The sequence below is a fragment of the Siniperca chuatsi genome, linkage group LG3 (assembly GCF_020085105.1).
Source record: "Siniperca chuatsi isolate FFG_IHB_CAS linkage group LG3, ASM2008510v1, whole genome shotgun sequence".
Classification (NCBI taxonomy): Eukaryota; Metazoa; Chordata; class Actinopteri; order Centrarchiformes; family Sinipercidae; genus Siniperca; species Siniperca chuatsi.
The window spans coordinates 28,008,174-28,025,418 of NC_058044.1; the positions used below are offsets into that span (position 1 = coordinate 28,008,174).

Genomic DNA, 17,245 nt, shown 5'->3' on the forward strand with positions numbered 1-17,245 from the left:
AAGGGGGGAGAGGAGAGGAGAGAAGAGGAGAGGAGAGGGGAGGAAACATGTATGGTGAAGATCTTAAAGGAACACTGTAGCCATTCATGGCTGCTTGCAAACCCTGGAGTGGACTTTTACTGGAACAGGATAGATAGATAGATAGATAGATAGATAGATAGATAGATAGATAGATAGATAGATAGATAGATAGATAGATAGATAGATAGATAGATAGATAGATAGATGGATAGACAGTGAGGACGAAAGAGAGATGATGACACAAAACGCTGATCCTCATTGAAATGCCTAGTTTGCCCTCAAGCTGCTGAATATTTTAGAGCAATTCAATTAGTCCATGGATAAAGCTACAAGGTGGGACAAACACACACACACACACACAGGCAAACCCACACATTTACCATCCCAAATGGACACTGTCTATAAAGGCTTATCTTATTGTGAATAAAGTCAGAATGAATGTCTGTTGTCTAAAACCTCACACCTGAGTGTTTGTCTTTGCTCCTTTACTTTGACTATTTCTACCGTCTCTTTTTCACCCCTGTCGCAACTTGACAAGATAGAGATTCCTCTCACAGAGATAAGCATTATTACTCCATTGTACGTCTCTCTTTCCCTCTTTCTGTATTTCTCCCTTTCCCCTCAATAAGCAATTCCACCAGAATTGTGAGCATTTCTTGTTCTACTTAAAGTATATTTACAACAATTAACATGCAGATAGTAAACACATATAAATAATGTCCAAAGTATAAATTCAGCTCTTTTACATCTCAACTTTACAAGTAAAATCTCAAAATCAACCTTTGTATTTTTCCCCCAGTCATGTTGCCTGTATGTGCATCTCACTGGATCTCAACTTTCACATGGAGCTGTGATTGTGCATGCTAAAATTACACACAATTAAAACTTCTAACTTCTCCATCTTCACCTAGATATTTAATTTACACCATGTGCTTGTGGATAAAATGCCAAGTTACATGTTAAACTGCAAATCTTGAAAATTGTGGTTGCAAAGGATTGGCTGAGTGGTGGAGGGACAACACGCGGAGGCTGGAGTAATCACTTTTATTTGTAGTTTACATCAGACAAGCAAGCAGTTGAGGCTGGTTGCGGCAAAAACTATATACAAAAATGAAAGAAAAAATAAACTTATAAAAACCTTTCAAGAACATAAGGAAACTCAGTCAGGAGCTTCTACTCCTTGCCTTTGAACAGGAGGCTCCTCCTACAGACAAACCAATGCTAATTCAAAATCAATTAAGATATTCAAATAACATTTCTATGTAAAACCAATAAAACAATTTCTAATCATTATTAGAATTGTCCTACAATAGAAATATAAACAATATAGGTTACTCTACTCAACATCTGAGTTCTATAAATCCCAATGGATGCTTTCACTTCCTGTTTGTGCAAGCTTGAGCTCTAAGAGTGTGTTTAGGAGCAGTTAGAACTTCCCCAGTGTGGGCACTCCAAGTTAAGGCAGGTGAAATGCCACTGAGGTTACATCGCAATCAACTGGTGGCCAATTACTGGGTCAACCTAAGGGGGCATGGAGATAGCCATCCAACACTGCAGGGTACTGCAGACATGTTGGGAGAAGGAGAGGACACGTAAAGAAAGCTTTGGCTGGACAGGAGAGCAAAAAGAAAAAGATATGTGATCCCCAAACAAATACAACAGGGTCTGCAATTGCTGTACCTAGTTACCAGGTGGGATTTAGCAGAGAGAGCAGACAAATTAGCACAAGAAGCAGTAAAAAAAGGAAAGGAAATGTTGAAATCAATATTAAATTATCAAAATCAGAGGAGAAAAGCATAGTGCAGAGAAAGGTAAATCAACAGTGGCAACAGCATGGGATAATGCAATAAAGGGGAGACATTTACACTCAATCCAAAACAGAGTAGATGTGTTAAGAAGTAGGGGAACAAAACGGAAAGAGCAAGTAATAATAAGCAGGCTGAGAATTAGGCACAGCAACCTTAACAGTACACTTTCCATCACAGGAAAACATCCAACAGGTCTTTGCAATCTATGCCCTGAGGCTGAGACAGTAGAGCATGTCCTTATCATGCAGGAAATTTACGCAAGAAAGACAAGAAATGATGACGCAACTACGAAAAATAGAGCGGGTAGAGGACAACATTAAAAGTCTATTAGAATGTGGAGACAGTGTTCCAGGGAGGAAATGGTCATTTAGTTTTTTAAGAATGAGTGGACAGGAAAGACGGCTGTAAAATTAATGGACACCAAGGGAGAATAAAACCTGAAGGTGGCAGTAATGCAACATCGTGGATGCCAACTGCCGTAAAACCTCAAAGAAAAAGACGAAGGCGAAGAAGACGACTTCCTGTTTGGCAGTTTGGAACCATGACCAGCAGGTAATATGGAGTGGAGCTCATGCAACAAATGTCTTAATGATTTAATTGAAGTCAGTTTGTTAGCATGCTATATCCACACATGCTCCCTATGCTAACATAACTTAGCCACAGAGGCCTGGACTACACCATTAGGACTACAGATTGGTAGTGACGGCAGGATGGAATAAATAATAAAACTGCAGAAACTACATTGTGCTTGGCCATTGTGCAACCTGCTGTTATAGGACACGGGTTAGCACCTTGACCGTGGTGCTAGATGACTTTTCTTGCTTTATCCTTTCTTGATGAAAGACATTTCCAAATAACAAGACTAAGCCATGCTTGTGGCTGTGCTTAGGCACAGTGGTGCTTTGAGCTAAATGCTAATGCTAGCATGGCAACATGCTCACAATGCTTAGTTTAGCATGTTAGCATGCTAATATTTGCTAATTAGCCCTAAACACAAAGTACAGCTGAGGCTGATGGGAACCATGACAAAGCAGAAGGACCAGCTGTTTCAAAAACATCAGTAAATGAATCAATTGAGGAACAAAAACTTTCATCTATTTTTTTTAAGACCCTTAAAGAAACATGTTCATACTTTCCAGTGGAGAGGTCAGAGGTTATGGCAGATATAAAACAGCCTGTTCACATCTTTTCTGCCACTTTTCCCACGTCCAGACTACATACTAATTCCAAGTGGGTTTTTAACATGTGGTGTGTCACGCTGAGAAAAAGATAAGCCCAATCAAAGATGCCAGTGTGTAGATTAAATTTCTTTGATTTATGACAACTTTAAAATGGCAAAGTCACAGTTTGATGCCAGTCTGCGCACATATTGTATATATAAAGGTCAGTATAAAGTACATAATGCATAATGTTAGCGTGTAGTTTGGATTTGGGACCCAGCTTGAGTCTTTGGGCCCCCCTCTGTTCCCCATAACTTGTACTGCCTCCAACTGGGTTCCTTATTTTTCCCGAAAATCATCCAGGTCTCTCAGGTTACTTTCATGTTGCTATGGTGATGAAGACAGCAATCAGGGAGAATGATTCTCAATGATTGGATGATCTTCAATGATTGGATGAAGATGTGAATGATAATATGTTAAAGTCAGAGGACCGTGTGTGTTTAATCACACATGTTAAGATGTTATCAAACTGTCAAAAATCACACAATTTGATCACTTAGTCATTCATCAGTCCTATCTGTATTTTGCAATTTGGCTTTTTTCAACACCATTTTTACTTATTTCTGCAAAAACATACTAGAAACACATACAAAAATAAATATTGAAAGAAAATCCAAAAATATCCAACTAATAGGGTCAGCTAGTCATTCAATTTACAAAACGTGCATGTGAGTTTGTGTATGGATGGGGGTTTAAAATGCCAATTTATAAGGTTAATGCATCTGAACATTGTGTCATTTTATAACTTGAATTCCATGATCACTGAATTGTAAAAAACTAGAGGAAACAATTTGCTTTTATTTTTCCACAGCGCCGAATTTAGCTTCCACTGTGCAGAGATTCACTGTTGGATTCATTCATAGACATGCTCACACACACACAATGTTGAGGACACAGTAGGGAGACGCAAACATGCTGATGTGCTCAGTACCAGAGTAGCCGGGAGATGGACAGATGGACGAGTGCTCTTTTTACAGCCTCTTCTCCTCCCTGGGTGTGTGTGTGTGTGTGTGTGTGTGTGTGTGTGTGTGTGAGTGTGCTGTATGTGTATGCCCCATGCCTAGCATAACACTGGCAGAGTGTTAGTGCCAAAGTGGGCATCTGGTCTGTGGACTATCACAGGGGAGAGAGAGAGGAGAGAGAGAACAGTCACACCAATATACACTCTCCTCTCTCTCTCTCTCTCTCAAGTTGTGGATGCAGCTAATCCTGCTACAGATCTTGCTCTGGTTCTTGGATGTCGCTGTGCAGCAATAATTAACTACACACACACACACACACACACACACACACACACACACACACACACACAAAGACAAAGGGGAGAAAGAGCACACTGGTTGCAGATTTCGACAACGAACAGTTGTGCGTTCAATATACAAACAGAGAGAAACATGTACGCCACACACACACAGGGGCCAGAATAAAGGTCAGACACTCTCAGTGGCTTCATTTTCTGTCAGAATCAAGCTGTGGTGTGTTTTGTGTGTGTGTGTGTGTGTGTGTGTGTGTATTTCAGTGGACTGCTTCCAGGTTTTGTAGGGGTCAAACTGTCTCTGGGGCCTGGAGTATCGCAGGTGCTAGAACCTAACACTGGCCACTAACCATCACACTCACACAAATGCACACTACACTAATAAATACACACCTATCCGTTTCACTCAAAAGTTCACTCGAAACGATGAAACATCATCCTGCACCAGCCTGTAAACTTTGAACCTTTGTTCTCTTCTCGCCTTTGAGCGTAGTCTAGTGTTTTGGGTGGAACTGCTGCTTTAGTGACACCAGCCAAGTTTAGTTGGCACTGTCATTCTTTATGTGAGTGTGAGTGATAAAGCTGATCTGTGATCAGCAGCGGGGCTCAGAGAGAGCTGATCAGGCTGCAGTTTGTGAAACTCGTTTCCGTAAATGTCAGTTTCTTCCTGGCTTGATGGGGTGGGGGAATCCTAACAACACATGCACAGCATTTCAAAAACACGCTGCAAAGACACACAACACAACCAAATACACAAATGTGCAGCAAAGACACAAAACAACAATGGAAGTGTTTCCAGAGGACACTAAAAAGGGTTGTGACTCAGGAAGTCGGGTCTGTTTCATCTGTTCATTGTTTTTCTGTTATTTTGTTTTGTACTGTGTAATTTCTTTATTCCGAAGAAATTGCCACTACAACAGTTTCTCCACTTGGTGCAGTCTGATCTGCAGCGTGCACTTACCTCGCGGGAACACGCAGATTCAAAGAAAAAGTTTGTAAAGCATTTTTGAAACTGAAAATTAAGGTAAATTTGAAGGAATTTTAAATTTTTATTTTTTTGGAAAACTGCTGTTAATCAGATAATACCAGGTTCATCAGTGATGACTGACGGCCTGTCTAATGTGTGTATTTCTGGTGTAATGCCTATATGATTATCATGCAGGCTACATGCCGTCTGTCAACCCTGGTGGTAGGATAGTAAAGGTTAATATATGTAACACATAAATAATACATAAACACTAAATCTCCTCACAAATAGAATTACTGATAGTTTGTGTATTTGCAGCGTGTTTTCGAAATGCTGTGCATGTGTTGGCAAATTAATGAAAATGTTTTCTTAATTTGTGTTGTGTCTATTTGCATGTGTTTTCTTAAGTTGCGGTGCGTTTGAATTGCACCGTAGAATCCTCTGCAAACACACATGCGTGAGAACACACACACACACACACACACACACAGCAGAACATAAGCAAGTAAAGACACTCAAGTATGGCCGAGAAAACAGAAAAGAGCACAGACACACCAAAGCAGCTGCAAATGTGAGCATGAACAGATCTACACACAAATACATGAATACAAACATAACAAACACAAACAGAAAAATGCAGATGCACACACATCGTCTTTCAGACAACAAAACCACATGCTGCTGTAATTCATACTATCTGCACGGTGTGTAAGTAGTCATTTTCAGCTGGCTAGACTTAAATACCCGATTTGATTTAGACCTGACCTAGACTTGACGTAGAGTGTGCTTCTCTTGTTTATTATTATGTTATAATTTACATGGTATTTCCAGTCCTTGCCACTTGTATTAGAACAAAATCTTTAAGGAGCACTTGTCTTCTGAGGTTTTTTTTTTTTGTCAAACCACAGTTTACAAAATCAAGACTTAGTTTATGTGGTTCTTTTGCATTATGTTGTAGGACCTCTTTTATCTCCTGTGGTACAACTATAGGATTTTTTGAAGTATTTTTGTCTGCAGTTGCTGCATAATATAATGAAGATATCTAAAATAAGTACCTCTAAAAAAAATGTAAATGTTTAACTTGCTCTAATATTTTTCAGAATCATGCTGTCTAATATCAGTGGTTTAAGGTTAACATAAAGCTCTAGACCATGAAAGCCTCAGGTCTTCCTCTTTGCTGTATGCGTGTGTGTAAAGTGCACCGTCACTGCAGGCTGCTCTCCAGATGGAACATGATGGAGTCTCTGTTGCTTGTCACTGATCTGCAGTGTTCAACAGTAACCACCAGAGTGCAGGCTGCTCCCACAGATCTAATGAAACCGCTTTCCCATTCATGTCATTTTAGGTCAACGCTGCACTGAGGCATTGTCTAATTAGGTGAATTAAAACACATGAATAATCGTGGCAAATAACTGATTCATACTGTGCTGTATGTCTTACAGCACCTCAGATTTGTGACGTTCTGGTTTTCGTGCAAAATGGAAGAAAAACAGCAGATAAAGCAAAACGATGGACCATCTGACATCATTAACAACACACACTCTCTTTTCAGGTCAGTGTGACCAAGTGTGTGCCTCCACTCCTGTGTGTGTGCCGTCTTTATGGCAACCTTTCACGTGAGCAGACTGGGACTTGAACTTTGACCCCTGATAGTTTTCCTGCTGGGGCGGTCTGTCTCGTTTTTTGATCCAGTTGTCGCCATGGCGACCCATTCCCACGACAGCACTGTAACCTGAGCCACCAGTCAGGTAGGGCAGGTAACCGTGACGATGTGAATGATTCAGGAAGCAGGTGTTTGTGGAGGCAGGGCCAAACGACAAGTAGAGCGTAAGAGAGAAGAAACAAGAGCAAAGTTTAAACAAAAGGAGAAAGTGACAAATGCTGGAACGCTCAGACACTGATGAATGATTCTGTGAGGTAAAAATAAAAAGGAAACCAAGCTGGAAGAAGAAAGGGAGGCTCGGGCCATGGAGGCCAAGGTGGATGAGGATGATGGGACGTTCACTAACATCTCTCTGGCAGACGACACAGGTAAAGCCTCTGGATAATTCAGCTATTGTTTTGGTCTTTTTTTTGCAAAGTTAGCCCTTTTCTGGCCTTCAATTTTTTTTTATGTGCACAAAACAAACAGCAGTACAGTTCCCTATTATCTGCAGCTGAGGACACATTTGTGTTGTAAATATGAAACATGCTCTTCAAGTGTCAAGTGACTATTTGCTGAGACTGTCAAAAAATCTACCCCTTAAATCAAACTTGTCATTTCATTATATACTTCTGTTTTCTTTTGTAAATGACAGTTAAAGCAGTTGTTACAAGTATGTGACTGAACAAAGGGCAATGAGGCAGAACCATACAGCTCATTAAACCAGAGTGGTTATGTTGGTGTGTTGTGCTTTGATGGCACTGAGGCGTGGCTCCTTCCAAAGCTGCATCGCTTTGTTTATGGTATTCACTGCATATCTAATAGACATTTGTGCGCGCACACACACACACACACACACACACACACACACACACACACACACACACACACACACACACACACACACACAGTAATTGTCCTTACTAAACTTGATTATGAGGACAAAATGTTAAGAAGTCGTGATTTACCATGGGGAATAATCCCTTCCTGATCTAAATCCTTACTATATGAATTAACAGTATCCATTTACTGTGTGTCTTACAGTAAGCACTTACACATTCTTCAGCGTTGTATCAACAACTATCCATTACCTATTGATTTGTGAGTGACCAACATCTTCAATACAATGAAACAAACATTAAGCATTTGAATGTGCATGAAGTGATCCTAAACCTCTTATGTTTAGCAGTCTGTTTTTTTGTTGTTGTTGTTTTTTTTTGAGAACAAGAATGGCAAGAATCATGACCATAACATGTTTGGAGGCTGCAACAAGAATCTGTGTGGAGTTTGCGTGTTCTCCCTGTGCCTGCGTGGGTTCTCTCCGGCTTCCTCCCACAATCCAAAGACATGCAGGTTAGGTTAATTGGCGGTCTAAATTGCCCGTAGATGTGACTGTGAGCGTGAATGGTTGTCTGTCTCTATGCGTCAGCCCTGTGATCGACTGGCGACCTGTCCAGGGTGTACCCCGCCTCTCGCCCAGTGTCAGCTGGGATCAGCTCCAGCCACCACCCTCTGAGGATAAGTGGTTATATGGTCCCGTGCAAGACATGACCGAAAGATGAAATAATATTGCAATTCAAACAAATGTGCAATCATTTGTCAGCCTGGTTGGTTAATCCCGCCTTGACCCCAGCAGCCAGATATGGGCATGTTAGAACCGCTGGAAACAATACGAGGGGTTAAGTGGAAAGTTTGAACTGGGGGCACACAAAACATAGAAAATTTGTTTTGCAAAGGCTTTACAGGCATTTGCTTGGAACACACGTCATTTCATGTAAACTCATAACTGAGAGTTCTGTCCTTCGTTCAATCCAAATGAACCCTTCTCACACCTATACTGAGCATCCACTCCACTAATTAGGCCATCACATTTGGCTTTGTTTAAAATGTTCAAAGTAGAAAATATAGTTGTTGTGGAAATGTCAAATTATCTCTGAAACTATCCATCAAAATCCCATATTAATAACGTTTAGTTTCAACCAACAGCTGATTTTCGACCACTTGGGGGCAGCAGAAATAAACTGTGGACACACTGACATATCATCACATTTTAAGTTGATATGTTGGACTTATTATTTCCATCAGATATGGAGCAACATTAGCTTTCATTTGGAGTCGTGTTTCTGACCACCTGATGAATGGAAGTCCAATTTTCATTTAGCTCTGTTTTTGGTCTCTACCAACTCCTGAGGGAAACATCTGCCTCTTTAGCTGCTAAATGCTCCACTATGTTCACTGAGTGGCTAAGTCTGCTGTTTGGTGCTGAGCAGGTAGTGTACAGTGGGTTTTTTTTTTTTTAGAGCTTTTTAGTTGAAAACAACTGCCTGCTGCGGGTTAAAACGACACTATAAGAGCGGTGATAGTGAACCAGAACAGTAAAGTTTAGGCTGGACAGCTAAACAATGAGCTGAAACTCGCTATAAAGCTGAGTAGAGCCGAGGGGAGCTGCAGATTAAGGGGGTCATTTTCTGTCGGTTCATCGCTACAAGCAACCACTTACTTCTAACTTCTTCTTAAAGAAGAATAAATACAACCTTCCCCTTACAAATAAACAATTTCATAAGCAATAAAACACACGCCTGCTCAATTTTATACGCTCTGGTTTTGCCTCCGTAGCCTTACAGTACTTGCTCTAGTATGACCACTAGCTTATGGTGGCTAATGTTAGCAAACTACTGTTTGTGCTACTGTTACATTTTAGCATTTTTCATTATCTCGTAATGTGTTAATTTCATTCATATTGGCCACGGGGGCCGCTGTTCAACAAGTAAAATAATCATAACTAATTTGACCCACTTGTAAATTACTTAGCCAAGTGTAAGTAATTACACTTACTTTTTCCATAGCTCTTCATCAAATGATGGAGTTTCCTCGATGGACAACTGCCCTGGTGATGGTTGACAGTTGTCATGGTGGCAACTTTATCATTAGATGTGAGATGCGGTTGAAAAAAGCAAGTAAGTGGGCCTTTAGGAATTTGGACATGTTATGTGCTTTCCATGGCTCTCTGGTTGGTCTGACTTGATCCACTGGATGCTCTCTTAAAAACAGTGGTGAAAACTGAGCTTGTGAGATGTAGTCTGGGTCTGGGGGGCCAAAACATTTTTCTCCTCACAAATCTCCTTTGCAGACCCTAAATCTTGACTTGCAAATTGATTATAGCTTGGGTTCCTAATGTGTTTACTCATAGCTTTGTCACTGATAAATTCATCAGTCATTCAGAAAGAGTTGGAAAGTAGGCTACATATTTAGAAATGTTAGTAGGTTGGCACTTTCAGCTATCTCACAGAGTTTGGGAAACACACACAGCAAGAAAGCAAAAGAGAGGGTGAGGCAAAGATGGAGCGAGAGTAGACTGGCCATAGAAGGCTGTTGGCTGAAGCAGCAGTGTCCCCAGGGTTTAGTTTGGCTGACAAGCAGCAGCATATGGACTCCTCAGAGCGAGCAGGGGCCCAGCGCGGAGGCTGCAGGGATACCACACACAGACATGTATCTCTTAATGTTCACTCCGGCCGGCAACTACTCCATGCATACATACAGACAGATGGACAGAAAGAGAGCTAGATGCACAAAAACAAACACAAACACACACTAAAGACTGGTGGGGAGGGTCAGGTTTTCATTGCCAACTGCTGCTATGACTGTCTTGTGTATGTGATTTGCTACCAGGGGGAATGACTGAATGCCTGAGCATCTGTTACGACTGCAGCAAGTGTGTGTGTGTGTGCGCGCAGTAGTTGCCCTCCCCCCCAGTCGGTTGGTGTGGTCACGTACTCACAGTGACGTCTGATGACGATGTTGATGGGTGAAGTACCAGCTATCATCATCATCCTCCTCCTCATCATCATCACCACCACCACAGAGCCTCTAGTCTGTTTAAAGGGTATAACTCCGCTACACGGAGAAGACATTTCTTGCTTTGGGTGAGTTTCAACGCCGACGTGTGCTAGTTGTTTTGTGTAAAATGAGTAGCTGAATCCCTTTTCCATTTCCATTTGAAGCTAACGCTAGCTAGCAGCAGCCGTTAGCTTGTAACAGTTAGCAGCACTCCGGCCGATGTCCGTTCGCACACTGAAATGTATTTATCACAGAGTCGCTTCTAAATAAGAGACTAGCTAACTAGACAGTTGAGTTTCGGTTGCTTCTGGTGAGACACTAACCTCGCATTTGGTGTGGAAGTAGTTATGTTATGTTACAGCTCCGTTGGCGTAGCAAGCCACAAAGCTATTGAACTTAACGTTACATAGCTAACTAAGCTAATGTTAGTTACATGCATCCATTACCGGACACGTTATCTGCTTAATTTTAGCCAATTTTTGCCCAAAATGTTGATGACAGCCTTCACGTTGATCAACCCACGGCTTTATACTAGATGTGATAACATGTTTGCAAGTTTAGCAACGATGCCCACGCGTTTTCGGGCTTTGTTATGGAGATGGCTCATTCTCTGTTTACGGACACCGGACTGAGGTACAGCAGAGTCTTGCCAAGCTAGTGAAGGACCAGCGATTCGCGACGGAGATGGAAGATGACCCATCTACGTGAAAGGCGAAATGATGAGCAAGGAAAGGCCAGAATATGAGTAGTTGGACTTTAACAAACAGGGTGGCTGTCCGATAACACAACTGTGGCTCTGAAAGGGAGATTTGATGTGCTGGACTAACGTTGATTTCTTCACTTCACTGTAATTTGGCGTTAATCGCTCGTTTATTTGTGGCTGTAGTGGCAATATAACTGCAAATTAGATTGTTGGAAAGTAGACAGACACAGAAAAGTCTACCCATATCCAAAGAAGCGTTTGGCTCATAACAGCCATTTCAGTGATACTTTTGCAGGTCAGCAGTAGGCAGCACACCCACATCATCTCACACCCTGGCCCTGGGTGCGGTGTCTGCTCCCAACCAGCTACTATCACCCTCAGCAGGCAGGGATAACATGCCTAAACTCTGTTTACACAGCTGTCAGATGTATCTGCATTTCTTAGCTGACAACGCTTAATGACTTAGACTTGCTGTAAACTTAACAGGAATCATGTTTTGCAACATATTGTGGTTTTTTTTTTTTTGTGTGCCACTTCTCACATCTACTAGAACACTTTAGAATTGTGGTACCTGACAGTAGACATGTAGAATATATCATGTAACCTTAACCCCTGACTATTCTTAACTTAAGAATTGCTTTAAAAAAAAACAACAACTTTTTATTAATATAAGAAAATCTCCCCAGTTGACCTGAAATTTTCAACATTTACCCTGTATTTGGCAGGTGCTAATTTAATTCCCTGGAAATAACACATGACTATAGTGACTGTTATTTAGGCCATCATCTACTAACTAATTTGATCAAAACACAAGATGTGTCAGGATCTGGGTGGCTTCCCACCTCGACTTAACAATGTCCCGGGGAAACCCTGACGCCCCAGTATTTGCTGTTCTCTATATGAACAGAGAAGCAGATAAGAGCAGGAATCTCAGCTGGCTTTAGAAATATTCGTCATGTTACAACATTGTCTCTGTTCTTTCTCTTTTACAGTGGACAGTGGATCCGCAGCCCTGTATTCTAAACAGGAGAACGAGCTTTTCATCATGAACTGTGACATAGATGGTGCGTCTGCTTACATGCAAGAAACAATTTATGTGAAACAATTTATGTCTGAGGGTGGCATCATGTAGTAATGATGAGATAATGTGCTGTAATTGTATGTAAATAGCATCAGTGTTTGTGTCCATTTCAGGAGACATGGAGAACCAGGTGGAGATGGAGGAGAAGACGAGGTTAATAAATCAAGTTTTGGAACTTCAGCACACACTGGAAGGTAACACACACATATTACTCACACACACAACTTTATTTTTACTGTGTCTTCCCCAGGATGGGGAAATTGCACCGCTGGTTAGTAAAGTCAACAACAGCTGTCCATATGTTCTGATTATCTTACAATTTTATTTTTGAAGTCCCTTGACATTAGTAGGCCCCAAACACTCGTTCTTTCCTCCCCACCAAAACATCTGTCTTTAATGCCTTTTGAGAATGAAGTTTTAAAACACTGGATTCTTCTCCCTGTGCTGCTGCTCTTTTCTCTCTGTTGTTCCTCGCATCAGCCACTCTGCTGTCTTGATATAGTCCTGTGCTAATGCACTCACTCTACCTCTCTTATACTCTCTCCATCTCTTTTCCACATTCACAAACACCACGCATAGAAACACAAGGTTTTGTCCAGTGGATGGCAGATTTTTCCCAGTAGACGCAGTGATAGTTGGGAACCTGAAAAATGTTTTTTAAAAGACGAAAAGAATTTGCTGTGAATTCAGTTTTGTATCTGTAAACGGTGCTCTGAGTTACGTAACTTGATGGCCAAAACAGTTACACTTGGCTAAATGTCATCAACCAACCAAAGGTAGCTTTCTCTTATCAAGAAAAATGTTTAGGAAAGCTAAGAACTGAGCCTTTTTCAACTTTAATCGAATAGAAATTGTGACCCAGTTACTCAAGATAATCCACAGATTTGTTGTGAGCAGTTTCATGTAGGAACTATCGGTAAAAAGAAAATAGTTCCTACACGAAACTGCTCACAACAAAACTGTGGATTACCTCGAGTAACCGGGTCACAATTTCTGGAAACCGACATTGCTGTTGAGTTTTTCAAATGTATTTTTTTGGCGCTTTGAGCTGAGTGTCATATAGTCCCATTATATTCAAAAAAGGCAGACATCTCTAAGGCCGATATCTCCAAAGCTCGGACACTCACACCAAAACAATCTAGATGGATAAACAGCACTACAGGCAAGAGGAGAAATATGTATTTTTTATTTTGGGGTGAACTGCCCCTTTAAACTCAGTACATCACAGACATCCAGTTTAATAATTAGTTTTAGCACAGATAGAGCAGAAAAGGCTGCACACTAATACATCTGTGCCTGCTGTTTGTGTTTCTTGACATCGGCCTTATATCTGCAAACAGCTGGCAAGCTAGCGTTAGCTACCCAGCAGGTATGGACAGACTGAATACAGTTAAATATACGACTCTTGCGTCAACTCCCGTGGATCCACCTCTTGAGATAATACCTCCTTCTTCACAGCTTACGAGGTTGGGCCACGTTTATTTTGTTGAATTAGCCGGGGGGGGACCTCCTGAATAGTAGATAAAGTCTAAGACAGGGTAAGTTGATATCACTGGTTTTAGCTTCCCATTCTTATGTTTGTATCAGACTTGTCAGCGCGGGTCGACGCAGTCAAGGAGGAGAACCTCAAGTTAAAGTCTGAGAACCAGGTCCTTGGTCAGTACATCGAGAACCTCATGTCAGCTTCCAGCGTCTTCCAGACCACCGACACCAAGAGCAAACGGAAGTGAAGTACCCTTCGGGAAACACCTGCAGACCCAGGCCAGCAGCTGGGAGAGAAAACCCACCATGGAGACATGGAGAGGGGTTTGTTTTCTCAGCAGACCTGGGTGTTTTCTGTAACCGTTAGAGCTCACTTACCGGAGTCAAAAACTAACAATTTAAAAATCAAACACATAAATTGACTTTGTCACGTGTCCCGCTGGCTCAGAAATAGATCAATTTAATGTTAGTCTGGCCCAGGTCTGTTTTGCAACAGCTTCCTCTCTACATTACAGACGAGGTAGACATCACCCTTTAATCACTAACACAAAAACAGAACCAGAATATGTACATGAAGTGGTTAAGGGTAATTTGTACCTTAAGTTTCTTCTTAATGCTCTCTGTCAATGTAGTATGTGTAAAATAATTCTAAATAACTGCTGTTTTACCCTTCTTGGTTTTCTGTTCGAGAACAATTCTGATTTTCTGTGGTTTTCCCAACTTTCTGACACAGTGTTCCCGTCTCAAACTTACTAGTAATTGGGCGACAAATACTGTTTGACCATGAACCTCATTTTCAACACTGGTTTATTTTATTATTTATTTTTGTAAAGTATTTTCTACGTCAGTTGCATCTGAGTTTTTGGTCTTGGATGTCATCATATCTGTCTTTATAAAGCACGACTGTATTCTTCCATTTAAAAGCAAACTGAACAGTATTACTGAGAATGAAAAATGTATTTGGATCGCATGTATGAGTAATACACTTCTTGAATGAGTTTCTTTCTGTTTGACAGTTCAGTATATCTAATGAAATGTCATTAAATCAATAATCACTGAATTACAGACTGAAAACTAGCTACTGAGAACTCTTAACACTAGGAGGTGGATACATATAGGTACCATTGAGAGCTCAGCAACAATGTAAGTAAAAGCACAGAGAAACTAAAAGTTGTGTAAACTAGCACTCCATAAAAGTGTAGGTCTTAACTAACATCAGTAATGTTTTTATTGCAAGTGGTTGATTTTTAAATCAAAGATTTTCTTTCTGTACTTAAAGTATTTGTAACCCTTTCAATTGATCATGTCATAAATGAGTGGTGTGGCCCAAAGAGTAATGTAAGAGCGAGAGAGGAAATGGTAGGGTCATAAATGCAGCAGGGCTCTGTCACATACAAACCCTGCATTATTACATTTTGTGTCCTTAACCAGTAATGTCCACGGGGGAGGGGGACTGAACGGGCCAGATGACACAAGGAAGAGGTGAGGTGGGAAGCAAGACATGCTTTCCCCTTGAACTGCAAGAACAAAAGCAGTAAAGAGGCCTTGAGTGCTATTGATCCATTTGGCCAGGCCTGGAATACATCACCTGCTAGAGGATGGGTTTGACCGTAAATGTGCTGATGTCGTCAGACGGCAGAGTGGAGGGAGTGTCCTCCAAGACTGCAGCTGCCTCAGATAAAAAGAAAAAAGGACAGAGGGTGGAAGGCGGAGATGAAAAGTAATGCAATCTTAACAAATTTGTATTCTTTTTTTTAAACTGAAGTATCCAGTTCAATAATGTCTGGAAAGCGGTAATTAATGTCTAAACATCAGATGACTGTGGTGGTGTTTAAAAATGGGGGGAACTGGTAATATTATTAGGCTATAAACTGTATATGCTGTAATCTTTTTCTTATTTTGATATTTATGAATAGTTGTACAGTAGTATTTCATTAATTTCTTTCTGGCATGCTGAATATGCCCTACCTACACACCCCCTGGTACCTGCACCTTTGCCTTTAAACATTTTTGTTTTAATAAAAACCTAAGACCACTCCTTTCTCTGGGTCTTTTGTCACCTACAGTGGTGTGAAAAAGTGTTTGTCCCGTTCCTGATTTCTTTTTTTTTTTGCATGTTTGTCACACTTAAATGTTTCAAATCATCAAACAAATTTAAATATTAGTCAAAGATAACATGTAACCACAAAATGGCCCTTTTTGAAAGTGATCGCCCCCTAAACCTAACTGCAATCAAGCGTTTGCGATTACTTACAATGAGTCTTTTACAGCGCTGTGGAGGAATTTTGGCCCACTCATCTTTGCAGAATTGTTGTAATTCAGCCACATTGGAGGGTTTTCGAGCATTGACTGCCTTTTAAAGGTCATGCCACAGCATTTCAATAGGATTCAGGTCAGGACTTTGACTAGGCCACTCCAAAGTCTTCATTTTGTTCTTCTTCAGCCATTCAGAGACCCACAACAACATCCAAAGAACTGCAGGCCTCACTATCCTCAGTTAAGGTCAGTGTTCATGACTCCACCATAAGAAAGAGACTGAGCAAAAAGGGCCTGCATGACAGAGTTCCAAGACAAAAACCACTGCTGAGCAAAAAGAACATTAAGGCTCGTTTCATTTTTGCCAGAAAACATCTTGATTCCCAAGACTTTTAGGAAAAGACTCTGTGGACTGACAAGACAAAAGTTGAACTTTTTGGAAGGTGTGTCCCATTACATCTGATGTAAAAGTAACACCGCATTTCAGAAAAAGAACATCATACCATCAGTAAAATATGGTGGTGGTAGTGTGATGGTCTGGGGCTGTTTTTTTGCCCAGTGTCTTTCTTATGGTGGAGTCATGAACACTGACCTTAACTGAGGCAAGTGAGGCCTGCAGTTCTTTGGATGTTGTTGTGGGTCTCTGAATGCCTGAAGAAGAACAAAATGAAGCCTTTGGATTGGCCTAGTCAAAGTCCTGACCTGAATCCTATTGAGATGCTGTGGCATGACCTTAAAAAGGCAGTCAATGCTCAAAAACCCTCCAATGTGGCTGAATTACAACAATTCTGCAAACATGAGTGGGCCAAAATTCCTCCACAGCGCTGTAAAAGACTCATTGTAAGTTATGGCAAACGCTTGATTGCAGTTGTTGCTGCTAAGGGTGGCCCAACCAGTTATTAGGTTTAGGGGGCAATCACTATTTCACACAGGGCCATGTAGGTTTGGATTTTGTTTTCCCTTAATAATAACA

At 41.0% G+C, this 17,245-nt stretch overlaps 1 protein-coding gene across 3 annotated transcripts; it reads left to right on the forward strand.

Annotated features, from left to right (window-relative positions):
- The first annotated feature begins 7,084 nt into the window (after positions 1–7,084).
- scoca (short coiled-coil protein a) lies at positions 7,085–16,051 on the forward strand. 3 transcript variants are annotated; one of them, XM_044190571.1, is made up of 4 exons: positions 7,085–7,302; positions 12,446–12,517; positions 12,648–12,728; positions 14,122–16,051. In XM_044190571.1, the coding sequence occupies exons 1-4, from the start codon at positions 7,239–7,241 to the stop codon at positions 14,262–14,264; spliced, it is 360 nt and encodes a 119-aa protein (XP_044046506.1). In that variant the 5' UTR covers positions 7,085–7,238; the 3' UTR covers positions 14,265–16,051. The 3 variants fall into 3 exon arrangements, with proteins under 3 accessions (XP_044046506.1, XP_044046505.1, XP_044046507.1); XM_044190570.1 differs by lacking the exon at positions 7,085–7,302 and adding an exon at positions 8,140–8,266; XM_044190572.1 differs by lacking the exon at positions 7,085–7,302 and adding an exon at positions 10,573–10,836.
- The last annotated feature ends 1,194 nt before the right edge of the window (positions 16,052–17,245 follow it).